We start from the raw sequence: 24,685 nt of genomic DNA on the forward strand, positions 1-24,685 counted from the left end.
ATTATCTATAATCGATTACACAATTAACCAAGGATAGAAATATAGCTAATATTGAAAGCAAGGGAAAATATTTTAGCCTAGCGCAGATAGGATTACCTGACATCTGAGTGACACAAAGCTTATATCGCTGCAACCACTAAAAACTCATTGAAATTCATATCTTCATTCTAGATCGATCGGAACTACTATTGCATACACGGATAAGCATTAAAAACTAAAAAGTTCTCTAAAACCTTTGCTAGGGGTATCAAATCTTCACTCAACATAATCCCTTCTTGCCGAAAATCCTCGGGCAGCAGAATTCTACAGATCTAATACAGCACATTTTGAAATGGTTGAATTGATGGCAAAGAGGGAAATTTTTTGGCACTAATTAACAGTTTAAACATTCATTATCAGACATATTTCATATTTGGTTTTAAGATTGATTGTACACTCAGCGGTATCTTTTTCAAATAAACCAAAAATTCTATTCGTGGTAACTTTTTCCTAAATGTCACGATCTAATTTATATACAGTCTTACATCTTATAAAACTATCAGAGAGAATTAAATTCCTATGGACGTTTCAGATCAAGAATGCGTTAGACATGGAATACATGCACAGTACATAGTATCAGGAATACAACTATAGACAGAGTCCGAAGACATTTTAACAAATACACCAAATAAATGCAATGAAAAAAAAGCTTGCGATATGAAGAAGTTCGATATAATATTAGTAAATGAAATGTAAGAAAAGCTGAACATGAAGAGCCAAATTAGAACATAATTCTTTTTCAAACTTACAGTAGAGTGCGCAACAGGTACGGTAGGTCCTACTGATCCTGCTCCTAACTCAGGGTCCGATCTAAGGAATGAAAGCCACTTGCCAGGGGGCAAGCATATCCGAAATTTTGCTTGCCCCTCCAAAAGCTACTTGCCCTACAGAGGCAGTCCAATTGGTGGCACTATGATTCCTTTTCTGAAAAATCTTCCATTTTATCGCGAAAACGAAATGCGTTAAGAAATCCGTTGTATCGAATGGGAAAAAAAGCTTTGTGACATAAAATTGCACTAGCCCGGGGGACAAATGATAATACATACTTGCCCTGATGAGAATATACTTGTCCCGGGCAATCGGACAAGTGCTTAGATCGGACCGTGTAACTGAGCAGGTACTGATCACTCCAGCACACTCAGCAGGTACTGATCCCTCCATAAACTGAGCAGGTACTGATCCCTCCACAAACTGAGCAGGTACTGATCACTCCAGCACACTGAGCAGGTACTGATCACTCCACCACACTCAGCAGGTACTGATCCCTCCACAAACTGAGCAGGTACTGATCCCTCCACAAACTGAGCAGGTACTGATCCCTCCACAAACTGAGCAGGTACTGATCCCTCCACAAACTGAGCAGGTACTGATCCCTCCACAAACTGAGCAGGTACTGATCACTCCACCGCACTCACAGCAGGTACTGATCCCTCCACAAACTGAGCAGGTACTGATCCCTCCACAAACTGAGCAGGTACTGATCACTCCACCACACTCAGCAGGTACTGATCACTCCACAAACTGAGCAGGTACTGATCACTCCAGCACACTCACAGCAGGTACTGATCACTCCAGCACACTCAGCAGGTACTGATCCCTCCACAAACTGAGCAGGTACTGATCCCTCCACAAACTGAGCAGGTACTGATCCCTCCACAAACTGAGCAGGTACTGATCACTCCACAAACTGAGCAGGTACTGATCCCTCCACAAACTGAGCAGGTACTGATCCCTCCACAAACTGAGCAGGTACTGATCCCTCCACAAACTGAGCAGGTACTGATCACTCCACCACACTCACAGCAGGTACTGATCCCTCCACAAACTGAGCAGGTACTGATCACTCCACCACACTCAGCAGGTACTGATCCCTCCACAAACTGAGCAGGTACTGATCCCTCCACAAACTGAGCAGGTACTGATCCCTCCACAAACTGAGCAGGTACTGATCACTCCACAAACTGAGCAGGTACTGATCCCTCCACAAACTGAGCAGGTACTGATCCCTCCACAAACTGAGCAGGTACTGATCCCTCCACAAACTGAGCAGGTACTGATCACTCCACAAACTGAGCAGGTACTGATCACTCCACCACACTCAGCAGGTACTGATCCCTCCACAAACTGAGCAGGTACTGATCCCTCCACAAACTGAGCAGGTACTGATCACTCCACAAACTGAGCAGGTACTGATCCCTCCACAAACTGAGCAGGTACTGATCACTCCACCACACTCACAGCAGGTACTGATCACTCCACAAACTGAGCAGGTACTGATCCCTCCACAAACTGAGCAGGTACTGATCACTCCACCACACTCAGCAGGTACTGATCACTCCACAAACTGAGCAGGTACTGATCACTCCAGCACTCACAGCAGGTACTGATCCCTCCACAAACTGAGCAGGTACTGATCACTCCAGCACACTCACAGCAGGTACCACTGAAATGTTCTATTTCTCTATGAAACAAATTTTCATCACAGTGTTTGATTAATATGGTGGAAATCATTTAAATTCTAACCCAGCGAAGCACATTCTACTGTCTATTATATTAGTCTATTATATCTTTGATTCATTTAGTGCTAAAAACTATTTACATTCTGAACAAAAATCCTTTAATAAAATGACTAATACGATGTACAAATTAGTTCTACTATTTGTTGTTGTATAAATAATTCTTCATAAGTTAGATTATGAATTGTGATATAATCCCACATGTATTCAAGTGATATAAATTTTTGCATCTTGAATATTTTGGTGTTAAAGCAAATTTTTTTGAAAAACAATAAACATAGCACATATTTTTAGCTAAAAGCCTGCGCTTATCAAAATAACCACATAATTCAGTAAATTACATTTGTTTCTAATAGGGGATCATTCATTTATTACGTACGCATGAAATTTGAAATTTTCAACCCCCCTCCCCCTCTGTATGCAAAATCGGCCATTTTTTCATATACATTAAGCATTACAGTACGCAACTGCACAGACCCCTCCCCCCTCCCCTTATGCGTACGTTATAAATGAATGACCTCTAGGCAAATGTTGAATGAACTTCTGATTCAAATATTACCCCTATTTTAGGAGGATGCAAACAAACTGCACGATGCATTACTACTCTAGACTGGTATCAGGATAAAAAATACAGCATTTTTTGATAAATGAAACTAACATAATTATTGCTTATATATTGATATGTACATCAGTAGTTTTATGCTTGTTTTCACAGTCCGACTGACCACGTCCTAAATTCAAAGACTTTTTACGAGTATTTCAAAAGATTTTGAAAATGAACATCAACAGATTAAGGATGTGGTGAATTTTGAATTTTTTGTGAAAAAAACTGTATCATTTCAATATTCAAAAGACTTTCACCAACGGTTCAGTGTCAATGTTCTTAGACAGGAATATGATAGAAATTTGAACAATGATCTATCGAAACGAACAAGGAGAACATGTTTAGACTGTTATTTGAGCAGTTTAGAATACATTATACTCACAAAAATCTCCAGATTTGGTAACAATAAAACACAGCAATATTACACAACATATACCCCCCCCCCCAAAAAAAAAAATACACCCCATTAATTCTTATATAATCTGGTTAAAATGTCCGGCGCGATCTGCTTGCAGTACATAGTAGCTTACAAACCAAATATACCTGGACGGAAACACATATAAAACTGTTAAAATACATCAAACATTCCAAACACCAGTCATCATAATATTGTATAGAAAATATCTATTCATCACTTAGCACTTTATACAGAGGTTTAAACCTATAAGCAAACCCTGAGGGGAGCTCCCCGTAAGCAACCCCTGAGGAGAGCTCCCCATAACCAACCCCTGAGGAGCTCCCCTGAACAAACCAAGGGGAACCCCCTCAAACAACCCAGAGGAGCTCCCCATAACCAACCCCACAGAGCTCCGCTTAAACAGCCAAGAGGAGCGCCATAAACAAATCCAGTGGAGCTCTTTACATCAATAACAAACCCCAGAGCCTCGGAATTCACTTGCACCAGATAATATTCATCGGACTTGTGATATCCGAGGAGTCTAATGTATTTAGTTTACCTCTATAACAGTAAATACAACTGTGTAAAATCTGGGCCCCTCCCTTTTCCCGAAAAAAGATAAACTCAAAATTTACTGCTAAAAGTCTCAGCTCTTTGACAAAACTGGACCGTTGGGTAAATCAGACATGTTATTATTGTAGGTTTAATTGTAGCATTTTATTCCAAACCAATAGATTATTGATTATGAACTGGAATGCATTGCGTAATTATTATCACATATAAACCTTATACAGTAAAACTCACTCAAGTCGCCAAAGTTGTGATGATCATTATTGTGTTGATGGCTTATAAAAGTGATGACTTACGCTTAGAAAATTGATTTAGAAATATCAACAGGGGACAGTTTCATAGTCACGACTTGAGTCCAAAAGTGGTCTTAAATCTTAAGACTGGTCTTAAGTTGTTAGATTGGCCTTAAGTCTTAGCCGTGTCTATGGAACCGGCCCCTGGGGGCTCAAGATGATATATAGCTCAAGATAGGTCGGACTCCAGATTCTCCGCGACAGCCAGTGACAATCGTGTCTATTTTCTGCGACACGAATGTCGCGACAAACATCTGGTAGAGAATAGTTGCTCACCTCGCCGTTAAACTAAGCACCTATCTGCGTCACCGGTCGACCTACACCTGCCTTATTGTAACGACTAAAGCGAGTTTGACTGCACCGATAACAGCACGTATATGACTTGAGACAGACGTATGAATCATAAATCGAATGAACCCTCGGGAAGATTCACGTACGTTTGAGATTTACGCGTTTTTCTCATCGTGATATATTCAGCGATCGCTTTACGTTTCATGAATAAAACTACCACGGAAACGACCGTTATTAAAATACCGACGATTAAAACCACGATCCACGAGTTGATTTTCGGCGTCGGGGGAAACGGATTGCGATGATGTTGCTGCATCCAGAATTTATCGACGGTCGTGTGATTTTTGGCAATTCGTTCCTCGAAGAATAGATGAGTTTTATTGTGAATCATCAGTCTACCGTACGTAATCTCTGAGATCCGCTTCACAACATCCGACCACTCCGGTTTAACTACCGCTGAAAAATTATATTCATTGATACTCATTATTTTTACATTCGGAATCATTTATTCAACAAGGCGTGAAAAACTTTGATTAATTAACCCTTTGCTGACTAATTAATATCCAAAATGCTGAATTCTTTTTAAAATTCCACCTCTGAGTGAATAACCGCTTTAGCGCTAGCGCAGCGCGGTATACTGTTATTTGTGAATTATCTATAATCCACGAATCTACTATTTCAATACTCACCAGCTCTAACCGTTTTGCTATCAGGTTTATTACAGCTGAATGCCGATGTCGTCACGTAGACCGTAGCTTTAGGATTCTTATAATGGTCACCGATTTTCTTTTTGTTGGAAACGGGGAACGTTCGTTCGTAGAAATTATCTTGAGCGGTGATCACTAAATCAACGCTGTATTCATGGAACAGATCAGTTATACTACAAAGAGGATGAGAAAAACTTCATTAATGAACATACAATTTCACAAATAAATAGATTTGATTTCTTCCAGGGGCCAGTTTTACAGACCAATATTAACTTTAAATCAACTTAATTGAAATTTGAATGAGTTTACGAACCAGACCTAGAGTTTTTACAGATCAGAGAATCCAAAATTCTCTAATTTTCCCTGAAACTTTGCCAATAACTCCACGATTAGATTGTATCTTAAGATATCCTTAGTTGGGGCTTTTCCTTATCGAGAGATTCCTTGTGCCAATCGACACCTAAACTTCAAGTTTCCTAACTTTTCAAGAAAACAGCAAGGATTCCCTGATTTCCCTGCAGGGTAAAAATAACCCGATAAGTCCCTGATCTGTAAGAACTCTATCAAAATTCAATTGTTATTGTGATAATACACTGTGACTGACATACATGTGCAACGTTTCTGATTCTTTGATACAGGTTCGATCTCCCGAACAATATATAGGTCGATGACTGAATACAATAACCCACGGTCGTTGTCCGTCATATTCGTACGCTTTATTCACTTTCTTTAAATCTTTTTCCAACCAATCGTACTGTGATTTCGCAAGTTGTTCCGCTAAAATCATATCTTTACCGTCCATGAAGTACATTTCAGTCGTTAAACTGAAACAAAATTCAAAATTTCAATCATTAAAATATTAGAGATCCAACATTTATTCCGTAACATCGTCGTGATGCTATCAGGTTTGAATCCCCTCCAGCTAGGATGGGGTCGAGGCTGCAACGAGGTCACTATGCGATGCCTTTAGTAGCTAGAACATACCGGGAACATATCGGTTATCGAGGAGCAGTTGATTTTGGGGAAATTTCTGGGCGATTTCTTCAATTCAAAATACAAACAGACATCTATTTACTCCACGATGTCATCAGATTGGAGATTGGTCTATCGGGAGAGGGGTTTGTGCTGTGAGGCCACAGGGTTGAATTGAAGTCTGGATCACCACCACATACCTGATGAAATGAGCGTAATCTGTATCGAAACTGTACCAGTATTGATCCGATCCGTATGGAACGCCGTGCTGCGAAAATATCTGTTTATAATGATTGAATTTATTCCGCATATCTAAAATAGAACTAGATAGTGACACAAAGAGAAGCTTAGAGATCGATTTAAAGGCCTTTCGCTTAAAAAATAAATATCGTACCTTTTTCTCCGGGACATGTCAAAAATGGAATCTGCGATGCAAAATCTTGAAGATAGTTCAGGTAGTCTTTGGGATTCTGTAACAGAAAAATAATCGGCAGAATGAGGAGCTCATGCCAGCAGATATCCAGCTGTTTTTTATAAGGGTTTTAGTTCACTATTCAAAATCGAACTTACCAAACTACACGACCAATCACCTAAATTCAACATCCCGTAATATCTATTCAACTCCGTTTCATGTTTTAACCGATGTTCGTGATTCCAATCTATTTGAATCGCGTCGATTGATGTTTTATTGATATGTCCTCCGTACAACAGAAATTCTTCGGGCCAAATTGAATTCTATAGAAATAGATTATTAACTAAACCTCAATCATCCCAAACAATATTAAATACAGTGAGCAGTTTAAAGACTAGTCTAAACTATCTTAAGTCTATATTCAATCATACAACTTAAGACCAGTCTTGAGATCTAAGACCACTTCATGAGTTTAGACTGTGCCCTGGAACCATCTCTTAATTTCATAGCCAATCTAGCAACTTAAAGACTAGTCGAAAGATTTTTAAGATCACTTTCGGACGAAAGTCACGACAGTGCAACTGGGGTCATCCGCTGCAGTTGTGCTCAAAACTAAACAGTGGATAGTTAACATACTTTTAAAACCCATCCCAGCCCCATCCTCCCTCTGCAGGGACTCGAACCTGATGACATCGCTACACTCAGCCACGGCACAAACCCCTGCATCAGTAGACCGGGTGCGCAGGTACATGCGCAGCTTTCCGAACGAAAACTGGCGGCACCAATCAGATTGCTCGTTGTATAATCGTTTCAAGGAAGAACTATAAATGGGAAAACCCGGGCTAAAATACGACGGGATTTCTGATTGGCTAAAAATCACATCATCTGAACTGCACATGTATCTGCGCACACGGTCGATTATGGCAGGGTTTCGTGCCGTGGCAATCTCGATGCCATCAGGTTCGAATCCCTGCCGGGGGAGGATGTCCCAGCCCCTGGTTTTTGACATGAATGCTACTTACATGATGATCCCATGTGTGAAATGAAAATTGCTTGCCACCGATTTCGTACGTATATTTCTGATCTTCCTTCAACGACTATAGAACAATATGTAGAATTCATTCAATCACGATCCTTCCACAATTGTGATTTCAATTTATAAAACTAATTCATTTTCAATGAGTTAGCTCAACAAACGTCAAATGTTTAACTCAGAACTGTGCAAATGGATCCATGAGATTCTATCAACTACAGTCAAACTCACTTAAAATTCGGACGCAAAACAAAAGTTTAAGGGAAACAATAATTTCAGGAACTGAGAATCAGGGATAACAGATCATTTTCAGGAACTGAGAATCAGGGATGACAAATCATTTTCAGGAACTGAGAATCAGGGATGATTGGTAAAACAGCTCTGAACCCGGTCCGGTGATGAATCGATGAATGAATGAATGTTATACCTGAATTTCATATCTCATAATCCAGTGTTTGGCGTATGTATTATTCATTAGTTGACCGTCAACTGTATCAGTACGCGTGAACTCATTTGGATTCGCAGATTTTATCGTGATTGTATCTTGTTTTTTATCGTAAGTCCACATTATTACTCGATCGAGGAACGGATCGGGACCCAACGATAAGTGGACGCCCTCTCTCGCCGATTCAACAGGTTGCGGCGCCGGGTTTACCGATGGTATCGGTACACCTGGTTGCGGCTTGTTCGCCGGTGACTGCGTTGTCTTAGACTGGTTACCCGATGATTGTTGCGAAGTTTTGGACTGGTTGCCAGATGTTTGAGTTTGATTCCCGGACGGTTTATTTTTTGCATCTGAAATGTTTACGAAAATGAGTCATTAATTAAAAAAAAAACTAATTAATTCAGACAAATATCGAGAATCTAATTAGAAATTCATGCGAAACAAACTTCCATTATTTACTGTCGCATATCTATATTTTCTATTCATATTTTACTAGACTGAAATACGAAGTACTTGACACGGTATATTTCAATATTGGTTTTAATATGTCTGTCTAGTAGAAATGGCTCTTCATAGCGCTCAGTTATACCGTATATACAGCAGCTGGTGGCAACTGTTAGTACATACAGCCAGCTATATTCATGCGTAGAAAGTCTGATCAATGCTATCAGTTTCACAATGAAAATAACGTTTGTTCCCATTTTTTTGGTATAAATGATTTTATACGCAGTCGAAATGAAGTATACAGCGGAACACCTCGTGAAGAGGTAGAAATCCACGACGTGTCGCAAATAAACACTCACATTGAAAACAAATAAATCATGTTTAGGTATTTTCATTTCAGAATGATAATGATCATAGATTTAATTTTGATAATTCAGAAAATAATTACCCTTTAAAATATTTAACCCATTGAGCCTCAATAACTAATTTTTCAATTCACACTGGTACATAGTTGTAATCCTTGTTTTTAGTTGAAACCCAAAAATTCTGAATATTTAATAATTTTTTTGATGTTTTAAATCTTTGGGTTTTTCATTGTATATAAAACTATCGGTTAGGCCACAGCAAACAGATTTCCTGGTGCATTGAAGTTCGTTATAACAAGGTTCTACTATAGAACTATACAAACAATGTTCTCCCTGAAGTTCAAGGTTCCACTGATCAGTTATAATGAACAGATTTTCAAGTTGCCCAAAGTTTGTTGTCACAAGGTTCTACTGTATATAGAAGTGCACCTGAACGAATGATTGTTGCATCTGTTACCGTTACCTGTGATATTATTCTTCGCAGCTGCATCTGTTAAAATCCAGAAGTTCAACGCGACGAAGCAACAAACAACAAAAACTGCTTTCAACATTTCCATTTTAGTTAAAATCCGAGTCTTGAGACTTCATCAACCGAACAGAGGTTTAATAATAATCCGTAGTGTTTTCAGTCACATGAATTTCAGTCCTAAACGAAATAATGCATTGATTATAATCGAGGCCTAGTCTATTGTAGAGCACAGCACGCAACAGGAAGGTAGTGAATAGAGTTTATTTACTGTAACAGGTTGTCATCATTTTGTCGCGTTTGTGTAACATGTGTTTTATAAAAAGCTCTAAAATACCATACTACTCATACGCCATCTATCCACACTAATCCACACTAATCCTCATTTAATATCATCAAGAGTTATCAGTTATTTTCAGATATTTTCACAAACCACAGCAATATAAGCCCATATATTAGTGGAAATAACATCTCAAAGATAAGGTAACTAAGTAGGCCTTTAGCCTATCTTAATTGAGGCGTCAGACAGGACAGAAGCCCAGTAAACGCAATTGTGACCATAGTCAGTAACCTGTCATGCAGGCTCTATCATGATTGGATATTTTCACAAACCACCATAGCCTATGCAGATCATCTGACGCCAGGCCCGAGCCCGAGGAGTCCAGGTAGAGGGGTGTAAAGCCTAATTTGAAATTTATAAGTCGTTGAAGTTAATTTTGATTTGATTTGCTAATCAAACAACTTTTTAAAGTCAAAAGTAAATAGATGAACTGTCCCAAAAAATTCTATTTTTAGATAATGATTGATTGACCTTCTTTTCCACGGCACGAATCGCAACCGACCCCAAGAAAAGTAGCAGACTCGCAAAACTGTCCAGTCCAGCATCCCACAACACAGAGAGTACTCTCTACTAAACCGCCCAGACACACAGTTGATTAATTCAAATACGTACCCGCAAAAGAAACCACTTTTAAGTCAGAAAAAAATACTCCAACAACCGAAGTGAACTGTCAAAAACTAAAACAGAAAGTGAGGATATTGCGCGAAGAGCTACACGCCGCGTTAAACACATAATGCTGACTCATTCAAGAAACGACGATTGAATATAATCAATTTATGAAAAGAAAATACCTTAATCGTGAATGCTGAATAAAAACTGCATATAAAGTTATATCGAATATTCGTCGGTATTTCTAATGATTGATTAGGCTACAGAAGATTTCCACTTTACGTGTCAGAAGAAGTGATTCATGATCCGACGCGCGCTGTATGCGGGTACTCAATAATACCAGACTAGCGAAAAAATCTTTCTTTATCCTAGAAAATGACAGATAAAAGATCCATGTAGGCCTATACAGGTATTACACATCCATGTATATTTTGTACTTGGTCGAAACATTGAGGGAAGTTATTCCAAAAACCAGTTGAGTTCAATAGATTACAGAAACTACTGTTTTAATGGAAGGCTTTCTTTACCTGATTACCACCACACGCACACAGACACAGGCAAGGTGTCTATTTTTGTGGAGGGTCTTGTGATTCTTTCTTTGATTACGAAATATCAGTTTTAGACGATAGGCCTAATAAATTGATCTGATAGATACTTACTGGATTTACCTGATTTTGTGTTGGGACTTGGGGACAGATTGGAATGGGTAGATCAGATGGAACCTGTTCAGTCAATGATGCGATACTTCAACATTTAGACTAAATGATCCAATAGATGCTCGAATGCTGAGTAGTAGAGTTAGTCGGTTCGTGCCAGACCGGAATCAATTTGAAGATTTTCTTTTAGGCAGGCCTTATATGGTAACGTCGTGACCTGTCACACAGACAGAATGCGATACTTCAATAGATGAAATGAAGAGTGACCCTTGATTGGTGAACAACAACAGCAACAACAATATGGGCAGTTCTTCATCGAAATTCCGTAAACATCTACAGAACGGTGATGAATACGCGGCCCTACAACTCTACAGTAACAACTCCGATCTAAGAAAAGGACTCGATCCTAATCTTTCGTACGGTGAATCGCACAGTCATGAAACAGCTCTTCATTATGCCGCTAAACATGCCATGAAATCATTGTTAAGGTAACAGTTACTGCGTCATTAAACATAGATCGAAATACTAGATACTTGGATTGTATTTCTGTCTAGGGTCGAGCATTGGTTCCTGTCCTGTGGCGTGGTGGATAAGGTGTTTGACTCACAACTGACAGGTTGAGGGTTCGAATCCTATTGAAACCATGCTATTCAGGCAGGACATATATCAGTGCTTGTCGACTCACTGATTTAACAACAAAAGTCCGTACCTGGCAAAAATCTTCAGCATGTTGAAGTTGGCCAGTAATAGGTAGAACTAGAACTAGAACTAGAAGCATTCTTAGCGTCCTGCTGTTTGTTGATGGATAATTGAACTGCATTTTCTAATTGAACTAAATTTATCTGAGAGTTTCATGTGGAGGCAAAATAAAGGATTTATCCCAAGGAAGTTAGATTTTTTCGCGTCCAATCGAAACTTGAGTGTTTGTCTATATTTTTCAGGATATTTCTGTATGAATTGGGTGGAAATCCGAATAAGAAGAACGCGCGTAATGAATCGGCGTTACATTGCGTTTGTATGGTGTCTAATCACCGTCCGTACACAGCGCTTTCATTCACTATTCTACAGAGAAGATTAGAATGTTTAACGTTGATCCTACAGTGGAGAGGAGCCGTGCTTAAAGATGGAGAATTAGAGAAAGTTGATATCGCGGCTCAAGACGAGGTATGAACCATTCATTAAACGGGGAATTCATTTTGTATTGATAAAATTATGATGAATTTGTTATTGTTTTTCAGAAATTGAACACAGCTCTACATTACGCAGCTGCATCTGGTTTGAGACGATGCGTCGAGGTACGTGGTAGCTGCTGCTGCTGCTGCTGCTGCTGCTGCTGCTGCTGCTGCTGCTGCTGCTGCTGCTGCTGCTGCTGCTGCTGCTGCTGCTGCTGCTGCTGATTCAGCTCAATATTTAACTGAATCATTCACTGATACCTTTTATTTATGATGTTTTGATAAATTTACAGCTTTTAGTCGCCCACAGTTGTCCATTATTTATGGAAAATGCTCAAAGACAAACTCCGTGTGATTGCGCTGAAAAATGCTCACATAACGCGATCGCTGTTTATCTCGAGTCTAAGATGGTTTTCTCGGTAAGTTTTACTTTGTAATGAAATTTAGCGATGAACCAAGTTTTTATGATGTTTTACGAATTGTCTTTTATTTGAAGAACGAAGGAAACACAGAAACAGAAGAGGATTTACAAACTGTTATGCAGGCAATTCAAGATTCAGAGGTAACTGACACTAAACTGAACGCTGATTAAATCTATTAAACCACATATAAATAGTGTAGGGGATGAAATGAAATCAAATAAGATTGAAATTAAGATGAAATTTGACTCAAGTTTTATTTTTTAAACACCCTCAACCCGCTAAGCGCCTCGTAGGGCATTATAAGCGGGTACGATGTTTCTTTTTCCCAAAAGGGGAGAGACCAGAGAAGAACCCTCGACCAAGAAACTGTCGCCACCAGGGTTTGAACCCATAAACCCTGGATTGACAAGACCAGTGACCGGTGGCTTAAACCACTTGGCCACTGCGCCTCTCTTTTGCCTATTTGACTCAAGTGATTAAAGATATTGGATTCAGAGTCAAACTTAACCAATGACTGTGATATATCTATGGAATCATTTCTCACAGGCTTACAGCGGATTAAGAGCTCAAGATCTACAGGAATCTAAAGATCAGTTACTAGTCGAAACGTCCGATATGTTACGAGTTCCTTTATTCACAGCGGAGGCTTTACTGAGAAACCATGGTACGTGTGAGCGTGGCGTTATATTGAGAATATTTAATACCGCGGATGATTCCATGTTTACGTCTTTTATATATTTATTAGAATGGTCTCGTGAAATGTTACTGGAAGCGTGGATGGAAGATCCGATAGAATGTTGTAATAAATGTGGAGTGACACCTCCTGCAAGTGTTCATCAGGAACTGAAACCTACTGATAGTCATACAATAAGAACGGCTACAACATCAGCAGCAGCATCTCGACTCGAGAATTCATCATCCCGATGGCAAACTCAAATTGATGTTATAGTAAGTACAATGAACCATTGATTAAATGTTATTTTTGTTTTACTTATTATAGTGAAATGTGCAATATTAATATGATATGGTCGATTATCCGAAGGTTGGCTTACAAGTCACTGTTATTACAGAAATTAGTTGGATTGCTAATCACAGTTCTTTTCTGAGTCATTGAATGTAAATTTACTGTAGTTGATATAAGTAGAATTAATCATTTGTATTCAAAATCTGCAGTTGTCAAACTGATGATTATATAGTACAGCATAACTACACTGTTAATCATTGAACTTCACAGAATCATCTGATTGATAATGAATGGAATGTTTGTGTATTTACAGTGCGATATTTGCGCGTGTTTAATTCCCGGTAATGAAGATGAAGTACCGATGACTTGCGACCATCAATTCTGTAGAGATTGTTGGCAACGGTTAGAACCAAACAATAACTGAAAATCAATATCAATTGATTTCTGTATTGATTGATTGAATGTTGCGTAATATTTTTAGGTATTTACACGTAAAGATTCAAGAAGGTGAAGCTCACAATATAACGTGCCCGGCTTATCAGTGCAGTAAACTAGTACCGGTAGAAATCATTGAGAATTTAGTATCTAGAGATATGGCTCGTAGATATCTACAATTTGATATTAAGGTTTGTCATTCTCAGCTGAATTTGAACGCGTTGACGCTTTGCATATTTTAAGTTTTCAAGGGTAATTTTGAAGATGCTTTAATCAATTGTCTTGATGTTACATGTGTGATATCCCTCTAGGTCCCATGATCATAGTAAAATATGATTTATCAGCAACAAGGATGGGTGTCTTGTGGCCTTTTTGTCAAAAGGTCCAAATTCTGTCACCTGTAGCTTCTTGGTTTGAATTCAATTTTTGTACATCTGTATTCATATAAACCGATGATTTCAGGCATTTGTTGAAAGTAATCCAAATATAAAATGGTGTCCGTATCCTGGTTGCGGACGAGCGGTGCGTTTACCCGAATCAGAAGTTGTATCTCCTACTGTAGCTACAGCTCGACAGCGGATCAATCTACACGATACGTCTCACGCTGTAGATTGTGGAAACGGTCATTATTTCTGTTGGTGAGTGGAAATAAAACGCTCATATTTCGGACCACGATACGATAGAGCTGATCAATGATAGGTGTATGTTTATATTTAATAGGGAATGTTTAGGTGAAGCTCACGAACCTGCGAGTTGCGAAAACTGGAAACTTTGGTTTGAAAAAGCAGCAGAAATAAAACCTGAAGAACGTAAGAGATTCATCTTTTATGTTTAAACATGATTTATTTTGATGCTATTTGTAAAAAGACGATGATCCTTGTTTATTACAGTAAATAATACTGAAGTAGAAACAGAACTGGCTGCTAATTTCCTGTGGCTCGTCACTAACTCGAAGGGTTGTCCTAACTGTAAATCACCGATACAGAAGAATGAGGGATGTAATCATATGAAATGCTCAAAGGTTTGTTGTCCTTACTTCATTTCTTTCATCATTCTTTCATTTCAAAATGAATTCCTAAAACTGTTATTACAGTAGAATGCACTTTCCTCATATTTCGTCAGTACATGTATAACAATTTGCCGTCATCACATTTTGACACTTTCAGCACGTGTTTATTCGAAGCGATCAGCTCCGTGGTAGTTATTTCTTTCATTTCTATTTTCTCACAGTGTAAACATGATTTCTGTTGGGTTTGTTTGGAGGCGTGGAAGAAGCACAGTTCCGCGACGGGTGGATATTTCCGCTGTAATCGTTACGAGGTCGTGAAGAAAGTGGAAGAATCCACCGACGGTTTGAAAGCTGAAGCCGAAGAACGCAACAAAAAAATGCAAGAACTCAATCGCTTCATGCATTATTATACACGGTTTAAAAATCATGAACACAGTTTTAAGGTAAAGCTTGAATGAATAGATGAGATTTATCCATACATTCAGTCGTACATGTAATTATTAATGTTTTGGTTTTATAGTTAGAGGAACCACTGTTGAGTACAGCGAAGGAGAAAATGATGATTTTAGCCCGAGCTGTAACAGATCAAGGTAAAGAGACATTCACAAAATCAGGGAATTCTGTCTCTTTTCTTATAAAATCAGGGAATTTGAATTTTTGATATCGTGTTGTTTTTGCTGGTTATGACTGGCACAATGAACCTCTTGAAAAGAAACAGCCCCCATTCCCTGATCCATAAAAACCCTGTTAAATCTAGCTGATATATGTAAATTGATTTTTGAATACTCAGAAACAGCGAATGATGAAACTAAGTTTGTAGAAGATGCAGTTCATCAACTCTTACGAGGACGACGTGTTCTGAAATGTAGCTACGTTTACGGTTATTATCTGGATGATTCCGGTTATAAACGAACTATATTTGAATTCATGCAGGTAATTACCGCTCCCTTCCTAAATCAGTAGCGTCTGATGTGTGTAACTCACCGAGTTAAGAATCGGGAGAATAGAAGGTTTATCCAAATAAGTTTGAATGAGATACATCCAGTTGACTAGTACCGAGAAGGAATCTACCGTATTTTCATGAATCTTTTTCAAAATTTGAGAAATGTTCGAATGTATTTTAAAGAGATGATGATGATGATGATGATGTTTACTATTTTCAGACGGAACTCGAAGAATGTCTAGAGAACCTCTCGCAGATGGTCGCCCGTCCATATCTACGAACACCTCGCGGTCGTATCATTCAACAATCGCATCTCGTACAACGTAAACGCCACGAATTCGTCACGGCGATCAATAAAGGATTGATTCCTCCCGATTCGTCGCCGAACTTTCGTAAAAAGCGGCGTAAAACTTTAGACGTAAGTAGATAATTACGCGTCACATACTGTCTCCTCACTCCGGTGTCTGCGGGTTTTTTTCATTGTAATGTTGTTTATTCAGGAGGATATTCTGCGCAGTTTAAATCTTGATCCATCCCTTTTACATCAGGTAATAAAATCTGGACCGTCGAGAATTGAGGAGAATATTCCTGCTGAAGTGATAGTTCTAGTCGTACAGTTAATCTCGTGTAGAAGTCGTCATCGTTGGCATCCAATTCATGATTTCATGTCTTATTTTTCTGATTCTATACAAATTTTTGCCAGTTTGTCCGATATTTACTGTAAATTCAATCGGAAATAAGAAATTTGGACTCAAAAGTAGAGACAACTTCAGAATATTGTGATGATTTATCCGATGATGACTTAATGCGATTTGACTATACGATCAGATCCCAACCGCTTAATCCGCATTTCGATCTTATCCAGATATTATTCACGGTATACATCTGGACCCGGTCCCACAATTGTGAGAGTTAAACTCTGTGACTTTTAGTCCTTTAGTTCATTCGCAATGGGTTCAGTATGGTTGATTCAGATTTCTCATATAAACTGACTCAGGTCCTGAATGATCCGGATTAAGCGGTTTTCACTGTTTTATCACCTTTCCATCAAATTCAAATTGTGTTCGAAAAAAAACGATGAAAATCAGATGGTTGTTTTGTGTTGTATTTTCAGGATGATTTACGTAAAGCGTTGATGGCTTCGATGTCGGATATCGATCCTAATAATCCGTGGGTTAAAGATAAAGCGGGTCGACACACGAACGTAGCCGCGTTGCTCGACTGGCCCGACGACGACACCGACGAATCGGACGCGGAATCATCACCGAAGAATACGTGTAAAGAATCGGGAATTTGTTGTCGTCATAATTGTAAACGAACGCGAGCGGTGAATCCACGAACAGGAACCATTCACAATCACTGCAGTCTACGCTGTATGAGATTAGATAAACTAGAGAATAGAAATGAGAGCGATGGTAAGTTTTCAGGGTTAGAGGTATCAGGTAGTGTAGGTTGAGGGTATCAGAGGAGCATAGGTTGAGGGGTATCAGAGGAGCATGGCAAGGTATCTATAGCTATACATTTGGAACTGCAACTACAGTTATAATTCGGTGAAGTAATCACTGATTATCAGATCGTTTTAGATTCAGATTCCGGGGAAGTGATCACTGATTATCAGGTCGTTTTAGATTAAGATTCCGGTGAAGTGATCACTCAGATTCCGGTGAAGTGATCACTGATTATCAGATCGTTTTAGATTCAGATTCCGGGGAAGTGATCACTGATTATCAGATCGTTTTAGATTCAGATTCCGGTGAAGTGATCACTGATTATCAGATCGTTTTAGATTCAGATTCCGGTGAAGTGATCACTGATTATCAGATCGTTTTAGATTCAGATTCCGGGGAAGTGATCACTGATTATCAGATCGTTTTAGATTCAGATTCCGGGGAAGTGATCACTGATTATCAGATCGTTTTAGATTCAGATTCCGGGGAAGTGATCACTGATTATCAGATGGATTTATTACGTGCTCTGGAGATGTCTAGACTACAGTATTTACGAGAGATGGGAGGAGTTACCGGACAACCATCGAATAAACCGTATGTCAATCATTCTTCTTACATCCTTTCAAACATCAAGAAACAGTTATTAAAAACTGTTTTATTTATTCGGAGATTTCTGTATGTTTTAGTTCTTGCTCATCGAACAATATTCAAGAATCTCACGAAGAATGCGCGAATAAGGAAACAATTGATGATGATGAAACAGCTGAAAATGAAGAGAACAGTTTACATTTAGAAGAGATTGATCTAGATCTACAAAGAGCAATCGAACTATCAAGAATTAGTGCTCAAGGTTAGTACGAGTACCGGGACTCTGATGTAGATTTCACTTTGAGTTGATGCTGATTAATTATTATTGATTGATTTATTAATAATTGATATATGTAATTAATTCATTTCTATATTTTTATTTCTTTCTACTATACTTTATTTTCATCATAGTTTCTTCCTCATTGGAGACCTGTTTATCATAGTGTCTCCTATATTTAAATGCTGATGCGTATTTTGTTTCTTTCAGAGGAAGAAAAACAGTTGAAACTCGCTATTCAGCTTTCATTACAAAACGACTCAACAGAAGAAGGATGTTCTGGGAAAAGTGAACTACAATCATCTGGTAACGGTAGCAGCGGCAGCAGCAGCAACACTGATCAGCAGCAGCAGCAGCAGCAGCAGCTGCGTAAAACATCGGAACCGTCTCGTAATATTCCCGATTGTTATTATTCGTCGTGTTACTCCACGATCGTTACTAAAGTGCCAAATAAAAGCGTCGAAGACTTGAACGATGAGGACTACGAGAGACGTAGTCCGGATACCGGAGGAGATAAACTACTCGGAGCTGTAGGGGGCGCACCTGTCTGTAATTTCGATCCGTCGCCGTCTCATCGACCGTCGGTATGCGAACCTCCGCCGGGATTGTTGGAGACGACGTTCACGCCGTCGAGACTCGGTAGTTCACAGTTCGGACCGATTAAAGACCTCGCTGTTACAAATATCGCGTCATCCGACCGCGACAAAACCGAGGAATTCAAAACGAAAAAATTTAAAGAACTTTTCACGAAAAAAGGCGGAGAGCACCACCATCGAACGGCGGATAGTAAAACTACGAAAGAATCAACGACCGATATAAAATTCGACGCGACCAAATTAGATCGGTTAGTTATCGAAACGGAGTATCATCTGAGACCGAATCAGAAATCACCGACGACCTCGACGGGTCAGAGGTCGCCGATATCGCCGTGTCAGAGGTCGCCGCGAGCGTCGTCGTGCGCCGCCGAACAGTCGCAGTCGAATCAACTATTTGTCCGTCGTCATAAAACGTCGTCGAGCGATTCGAGCGCTAAAATCCGGCGTCGTCACTCGTCGGGTCCGAGCGATGAGAAGAGATCGTCGCGACAGAAAACGTCGCGCGCTGTCCGCTATTCCGATCAGATCGATTCGTCGTCGGGGGCAACGCGTAAACATTCACGACCTCGCGAGAAGAAGTGTTACTCGTACACTGGAACGGAAACCAGCAGCGACGTGTGGATCCCGCGCATCGACGTCGATATAACTCCTCCCACAACGACAACGAGCTGTCAATCAAACCTGGAAACGATGTTGAAGAAGTTGATCATACCGAGCGAAGACGAAGACACAAACGACGACGTTTTTTCAGATTCGAACGAACGACCCGTAAATTCAAAACGAGACAAGAAAAAAAACGGCGATGATTCGTCGGAGGATGATGAAAATAAAACGACGTCCAGCGCCGTCTACGTGTGACCTTCACATATCAATTAATAATAGTACGGTTAACCTCACCTTAACTCGGACATACCAGCAGCCTCCGATATTCGGCAAATCATGTCTCTCGGGGAACTCTGATTTATCTTTAGGGTTCTTAAATCTAGTGCAATTTTTATCCATTATTTGTAAAATTTGAGAAAGTATGAATTGATTTCAATTGAATGTCAAAAGAAATCCGGCATTTTTGTCCTCATAAACGCTAGCGACACCTGGTGCTTCCTCGCTTGCCACAGTCAAACGTAGAGTCACCACTTGTCCTCATTTACTAAGGGTAAGTCATCGACGTAATGATTGTCCGAACTATGATGACTTAAGACTGAGTTTGACTGTATTTTGTTATTGTGGAAGTAGTTGGCCATGTCCCTGAGTAAAGATTGCTAGTTGGCCATGTCCCTGAGTTAGTTGGCCATGTCCCTGAGTTCAGGCGATGTTTACTGTAAATAGCATTAATCGAGAGTTATAATGTTCTTCTTGAACTAAAAAAAGAAATAGCTTAGATATTATATTGCCATTATTGTACGGAGGAATTGTTGTTTGATTTCTAAAGGATTTATTAAAAGGCAGGACATTTTTTTGTGGCCCAATTTTGTGGTTGGTGTACTGGTGTATTGATCATCTGTTGTGGCTTCAACTAATGTTATACATTTCTATTTATACATTGTAAACCTATGCTATGAATGTGTATATAATTTGAATTTGAAGGTGCCATCATTTAATTCAACTGATTTAGATCATGTACAATCAATTAATCAATCATTGTCAGGGTGCAGTTCTATAAAAAAAAATTTAAGCTCGAAGGGTTCATAGATTCTGTGAAAGTCATGAAATGGGTCAATTCAAGGCCTTGAAAGTCATAGAATGGCCTCTAAAATCCTTGAATTATGGCCATTGTCCTTGAATGGTGTCTGCCTTACTGCAACAATACATTTTGAAGCTTTTGATCACATAAAATCTATTGTATAGGCCTACATTATACCAGATCTGACTATTGTATTATTTGGTCTAGTCAGGGAGGCGGAACCTCCCTGGTCTAGTACACTAGTCTGGTAAGAATGACAGTCAGTGGAGAACAGGGTTGAGAACATGTCCTGACACTTGATTGACAGACAGTATTTATTAACAGTTAAAACAGATCGAATGGGCTCATGGAATAAGGTCAAAAAGGTCCTTGAGAGTCATGGAATGGGACTGGTCATGTAGGCTATAAACCCTTAAAACTATTAGGTTTGAATAGTAAGCCTCATTGAAAACATGAAGTAACCAATAGCAGCTAATCCAAAGATTTTAGATAAACTTTTTCATAAAACTGGGCCCTGGTTTCATCCATCATTGAATGCATTAGTGTATCTGGAAAAATCAAAAATCCTTCTTTTGCAGTGTGTTGATAATAAATCTAGCGGTAGATCCAGTTTCATGGTTTCGCGGCTACAGTTTACTCAACATTGAAAATGAACACGAGTCATATTTAATGTAGGGATTCAATATGTGGGACTGGATCCTGCATTACGGTATCTGATACATGTATCATATATTTTGTATACATTTTAAAATTGCTCGGAACCCGGTTCCACAGTTCTGAGTTCAATTTCAACTCTCAGATATTCTAGAGTCAAACTTCAACTTAAACTATGGAACCGGCTACTGATTTATATTCTATGATCCACGCTGCCCGTTTATACATTCGTTTCATACCACGCTTTCATTTTGCTTCAAATTATCTTATTTCACCGCTGCAAATTCGGCACGAATAAATCTGTGCAGTTCTCGAGAAGAAATTTCACTTCATAAATAAAACACTATTTTAAAGATTTCCTCTATATATTTATCTATTTGTAATAAATGATGCTTAACTTCTCAATACTTAAAAAACATCCGATAAAAGCCTTTTCTCTACTTGAAATCTGCTCTTTTCTGATCTGAATCAAGAGATTATATTCTTATAAAATGCCGTGCATCACTTTGTCTATTATAAATTGTTTGGTGTTTTTTGAAACTGCTGCTGCTGCTGTTTTGCCTTGCTATTGTTTTGTATTTTTCTATAGCTCGTCGTCGTAAAATTTGCACACAGTTATTTGAATACTTTATCACTATAACTAATATATAAATATATATATATATATATAGGTATTAGTACTATGTAACGGTATTGTCTGCATGTGTTAACAAGACGTTAAACCTTTGCTACTACTGGGTGGTTTATCTGGTAAAATATCTTAACTTTCTGCTCATATACAGCTGGATTGGAGAACAATGCAAAAATTTACATCAGGGGCCAGTGCAGTCAGGTCTTAGATTAAAAACCAGCCTAAGAACATCTTGGTCGGTTCTATAGCCAACATAACAACTTCAGAACAGTAAGTCATGACTGTGTAATTGGACCCTGTAATATTAATTGAAATTAGAAAAGTAACGCAATACTGAGTTTGACACTGTCACAGTTTAAGATTCTAAACCCAGTTCCTTGGTTCTGGGTTTAAGTCAACAAATGCGGGTTAGAATAAGTTAATTTTCAAACTGTGGAACTGGGTGCTCTGGTGATTGAATGAGAGACAGTCATTTGTGGACTGGGTTCACTATATATACAATGAATTCACGAAGAAAAATAAAATCGGTAAATTCTGTGATCTAGAAAAAAAATATAGATAAACCAGGTACAGACAGATGGCTGATGTACTGAATATACTTGTTGTGTGACAATAGATATTTCATTACTGTTTACTGTGTATTAGAGACATGCGTACATGTTTTATGAATTGTTGAATTATGATGTTGTTATAGTTACAGTAACTATGGTAATATAGTATTTGTCAGTATTACGTGCCCCCTCGTATAGTATATAGACACCAAATCAAACAAAGAATTAATTTATGGATGAAATTATTATTTATTACGAAATAAATGGATGAAATTCATTTTGGAGAATCTATTTTTAAATGTAATTTATCGAACTATGGTTTAATTGGAATAGATAAATATTTCCATTATGAGAATTATGTAGTAGTATTAAATGAGAATCATTTCGTGCATATGTGATGTCATAATGTGAATAAAAAGCCATCAAAAAATTTCTGAAAACATTTTTTCGTTTTTCTTTTCGATGAAAGTGTCTCGAGAACCAGTACTGTGGATCAGTTACCGCTTGCAGTAATTCCCCTGTATTCTAAACTAGGACACAGTGTCCATTCTCTACAGCATCAGGATCGCAAATTTCCATGATAATGAAACGGATCATAAAAACAAGTAACACCTCATTTAATAACATAAATAACTTTATTTTGAAATTTTTGGATTGCCAATGGATGTATATAGGTCCCATTATAACAAAATAATGGTGGTGAGAAAAAAGGCGAAACTATCCTTTACACAGTTTTGCCTTTAAGAGAAACACAACACATGCTCAAGGTAAAAACTTTTAATAGATTATTTACAAAATTAACAGAAATATCTTGGAAAGGACATGAAATACAGAAAAGTGTTTCATGTTTTTTGTTTTTAGTTACAGAGTTTAATGTGAAAAGTTCTATTATCATTGAAACTATATATAATAAGACGAAGCCAGCATCACACGATAAGAGAAAATACCAGTTTAAACTACCCTAAGTTCAGGCAGGTTATTTCACAATATAACAGTCCTAAATGGTTATATTAACCCTTTGGTTTCCAACCTCTATTGTTTTATAACCCTGTACTCTGCGAAACCCACAAGAATTCTAACTTTCAAACACACAAATACCGGCGCTAGTTCTCTAGTATAAAAACAAATGTTTGAAATATCTGGATTCTCAATTTGTACGGTAGACAACTCGGTGTTTAACACATTATTTATAAAGATTGTAAATTCAGCCTAAAGTATGATAGAAGCAGAAGGATAGGGAAAGTTGAAACGTAGTAGAGAGCACTCGGAGATGTAATTAGCAATCCAGAAATGTATACAAGGCATATTGCTACAAGAACAATCCTTTTTTTATTCAAAAATCAGTTGAAGGAAATTTTCATCAAAGCGCCACATTTTACGTAATGATATTAATATAAAACGACAGTCTGCGAGGAAATAACGATATTATTGTAATTATCGAATGATTAGTGAAAACGTGGCAAAATCTGATTCACAGTCTACAGAATAAAACAATGATCGATAAAATCATGTTGACTTACAACAATTCAAATGCAGTTCAGACAGACTATTATAGTATAAAGGGCAGTAGAAGTATTAGAAACGGAGTCTATTCGGAAAAAACGTGTTCTAACGCGAAGGAAAAGAAGAAACAATTTTCGAATATAAATTTCTGCAGTTCAAACACATCGATCGCGTAATTATAATAAGCGTTTTTTTAAAGAGATATAATTATAGCTTTTTTTCTGTAGTAGTATACACACACACAAAGCATGGCACCATATTAAAAACATTCGATGATGATCAATCTTTAGGATAGTAGATCACAAGAAATATTATTAATTCATTTATTTATTTATGTATGTATGTATACTGTGACTGACTTAAAAACCTCTTATACATATATTCATTGATATTTATATATATATATATATAATGTATATAAAGGGCACTTTGTAGCCATATATTTAACATATATAGATGTTGCCATGTATATACAATATACATGATATTCATATATCCATATACATTTAAGAGATGGTTTTGTTTGATTATACAGAATATGTTTTCACTCATCGTAGAAAGTTCTGCGTTTTTTGACGAGCCGTTGTTAATACATGTACATGTGTAAAAACATGTGCATGTCAAAACTTGTCGTTTTCGTGTCGAGAACATT

The 24,685-nt window shown here is 38.2% G+C and overlaps 2 protein-coding genes across 3 annotated transcripts; one reads left to right on the forward strand and one right to left on the reverse strand.

The window, feature by feature from the left end:
* Positions 1–3,627: 3,627 nt before the first annotated feature.
* LOC141910055 (acid phosphatase type 7-like) lies at positions 3,628–10,575 on the reverse strand. Its single transcript, XM_074800763.1, has 10 exons — positions 10,507–10,575; positions 9,552–9,734; positions 8,262–8,629; positions 7,824–7,898; positions 6,960–7,124; positions 6,784–6,859; positions 6,590–6,701; positions 6,026–6,241; positions 5,400–5,590; positions 3,628–5,166 (listed from the first exon to the last, which is right to left on the reverse strand). The coding sequence occupies exons 2-10, from the start codon at positions 9,643–9,645 to the stop codon at positions 4,820–4,822; spliced, it is 1,644 nt and encodes a 547-aa protein (XP_074656864.1). The 5' UTR covers positions 9,646–9,734; positions 10,507–10,575; the 3' UTR covers positions 3,628–4,819.
* A 261-nt stretch (positions 10,576–10,836) lies between these two features.
* Positions 10,837–22,945, forward strand: LOC141905708 (ankyrin repeat and IBR domain-containing protein 1-like). 2 transcript variants are annotated; one of them, XM_074794689.1, is made up of 22 exons: positions 10,837–10,912; positions 11,350–11,647; positions 12,101–12,323; positions 12,398–12,454; positions 12,625–12,750; positions 12,828–12,893; positions 13,300–13,417; positions 13,499–13,701; positions 14,031–14,119; positions 14,199–14,343; positions 14,615–14,790; positions 14,873–14,961; positions 15,043–15,173; positions 15,383–15,604; positions 15,682–15,751; positions 15,952–16,094; positions 16,325–16,522; positions 16,605–16,652; positions 17,219–17,519; positions 18,026–18,146; positions 18,239–18,402; positions 18,628–22,945. In XM_074794689.1, the coding sequence occupies exons 2-22, from the start codon at positions 11,460–11,462 to the stop codon at positions 19,869–19,871; spliced, it is 4,122 nt and encodes a 1,373-aa protein (XP_074650790.1). In that variant the 5' UTR covers positions 10,837–10,912; positions 11,350–11,459; the 3' UTR covers positions 19,872–22,945. The 2 variants fall into 2 exon arrangements, with proteins under 2 accessions (XP_074650790.1, XP_074650800.1); XM_074794699.1 differs by lacking the exon at positions 16,605–16,652.
* Positions 22,946–24,685: the final 1,740 nt, after the last annotated feature.

The sequence above is a fragment of the Tubulanus polymorphus genome, chromosome 1, assembly GCF_964204645.1.
Source record: "Tubulanus polymorphus chromosome 1, tnTubPoly1.2, whole genome shotgun sequence".
Taxonomy (NCBI): Eukaryota; Metazoa; Nemertea; class Palaeonemertea; order Tubulaniformes; family Tubulanidae; genus Tubulanus; species Tubulanus polymorphus.

What these genes read in the sequence shown, in the direction of transcription:
- LOC141910055 (XM_074800763.1), bottom strand. Translation starts at nt 9,645, where the DNA reads ATGGAAATGTTGAAAGCAGTTTTTGTTGTTTGTTGCTTCGTCGCGTTG. An exon ending in TGCGAAGAATAATATCACAG is followed by an intron (nt 8,630 to 9,551) that starts GTAACGGTAACA and finishes TAAACATTTCAG; the next exon opens with ATGCAAAAAATAAACCGTCC. An exon ending in GAATCAGAAACGTTGCACAT is followed by an intron (nt 5,591 to 6,025) that starts GTATGTCAGTCA and finishes TCCTCTTTGTAG; the next exon opens with TATAACTGATCTGTTCCATG.
- LOC141905708 (XM_074794689.1), top strand. Translation starts at nt 11,460, where the DNA reads ATGGGCAGTTCTTCATCGAAATTCCGTAAACATCTACAGAACGGTGAT. An exon ending in GCCATGAAATCATTGTTAAG is followed by an intron (nt 11,648 to 12,100) that starts GTAACAGTTACT and finishes TATATTTTTCAG; the next exon opens with GATATTTCTGTATGAATTGG. An exon ending in AGCGGCGTAAAACTTTAGAC is followed by an intron (nt 16,523 to 16,604) that starts GTAAGTAGATAA and finishes TTGTTTATTCAG; the next exon opens with GAGGATATTCTGCGCAGTTT.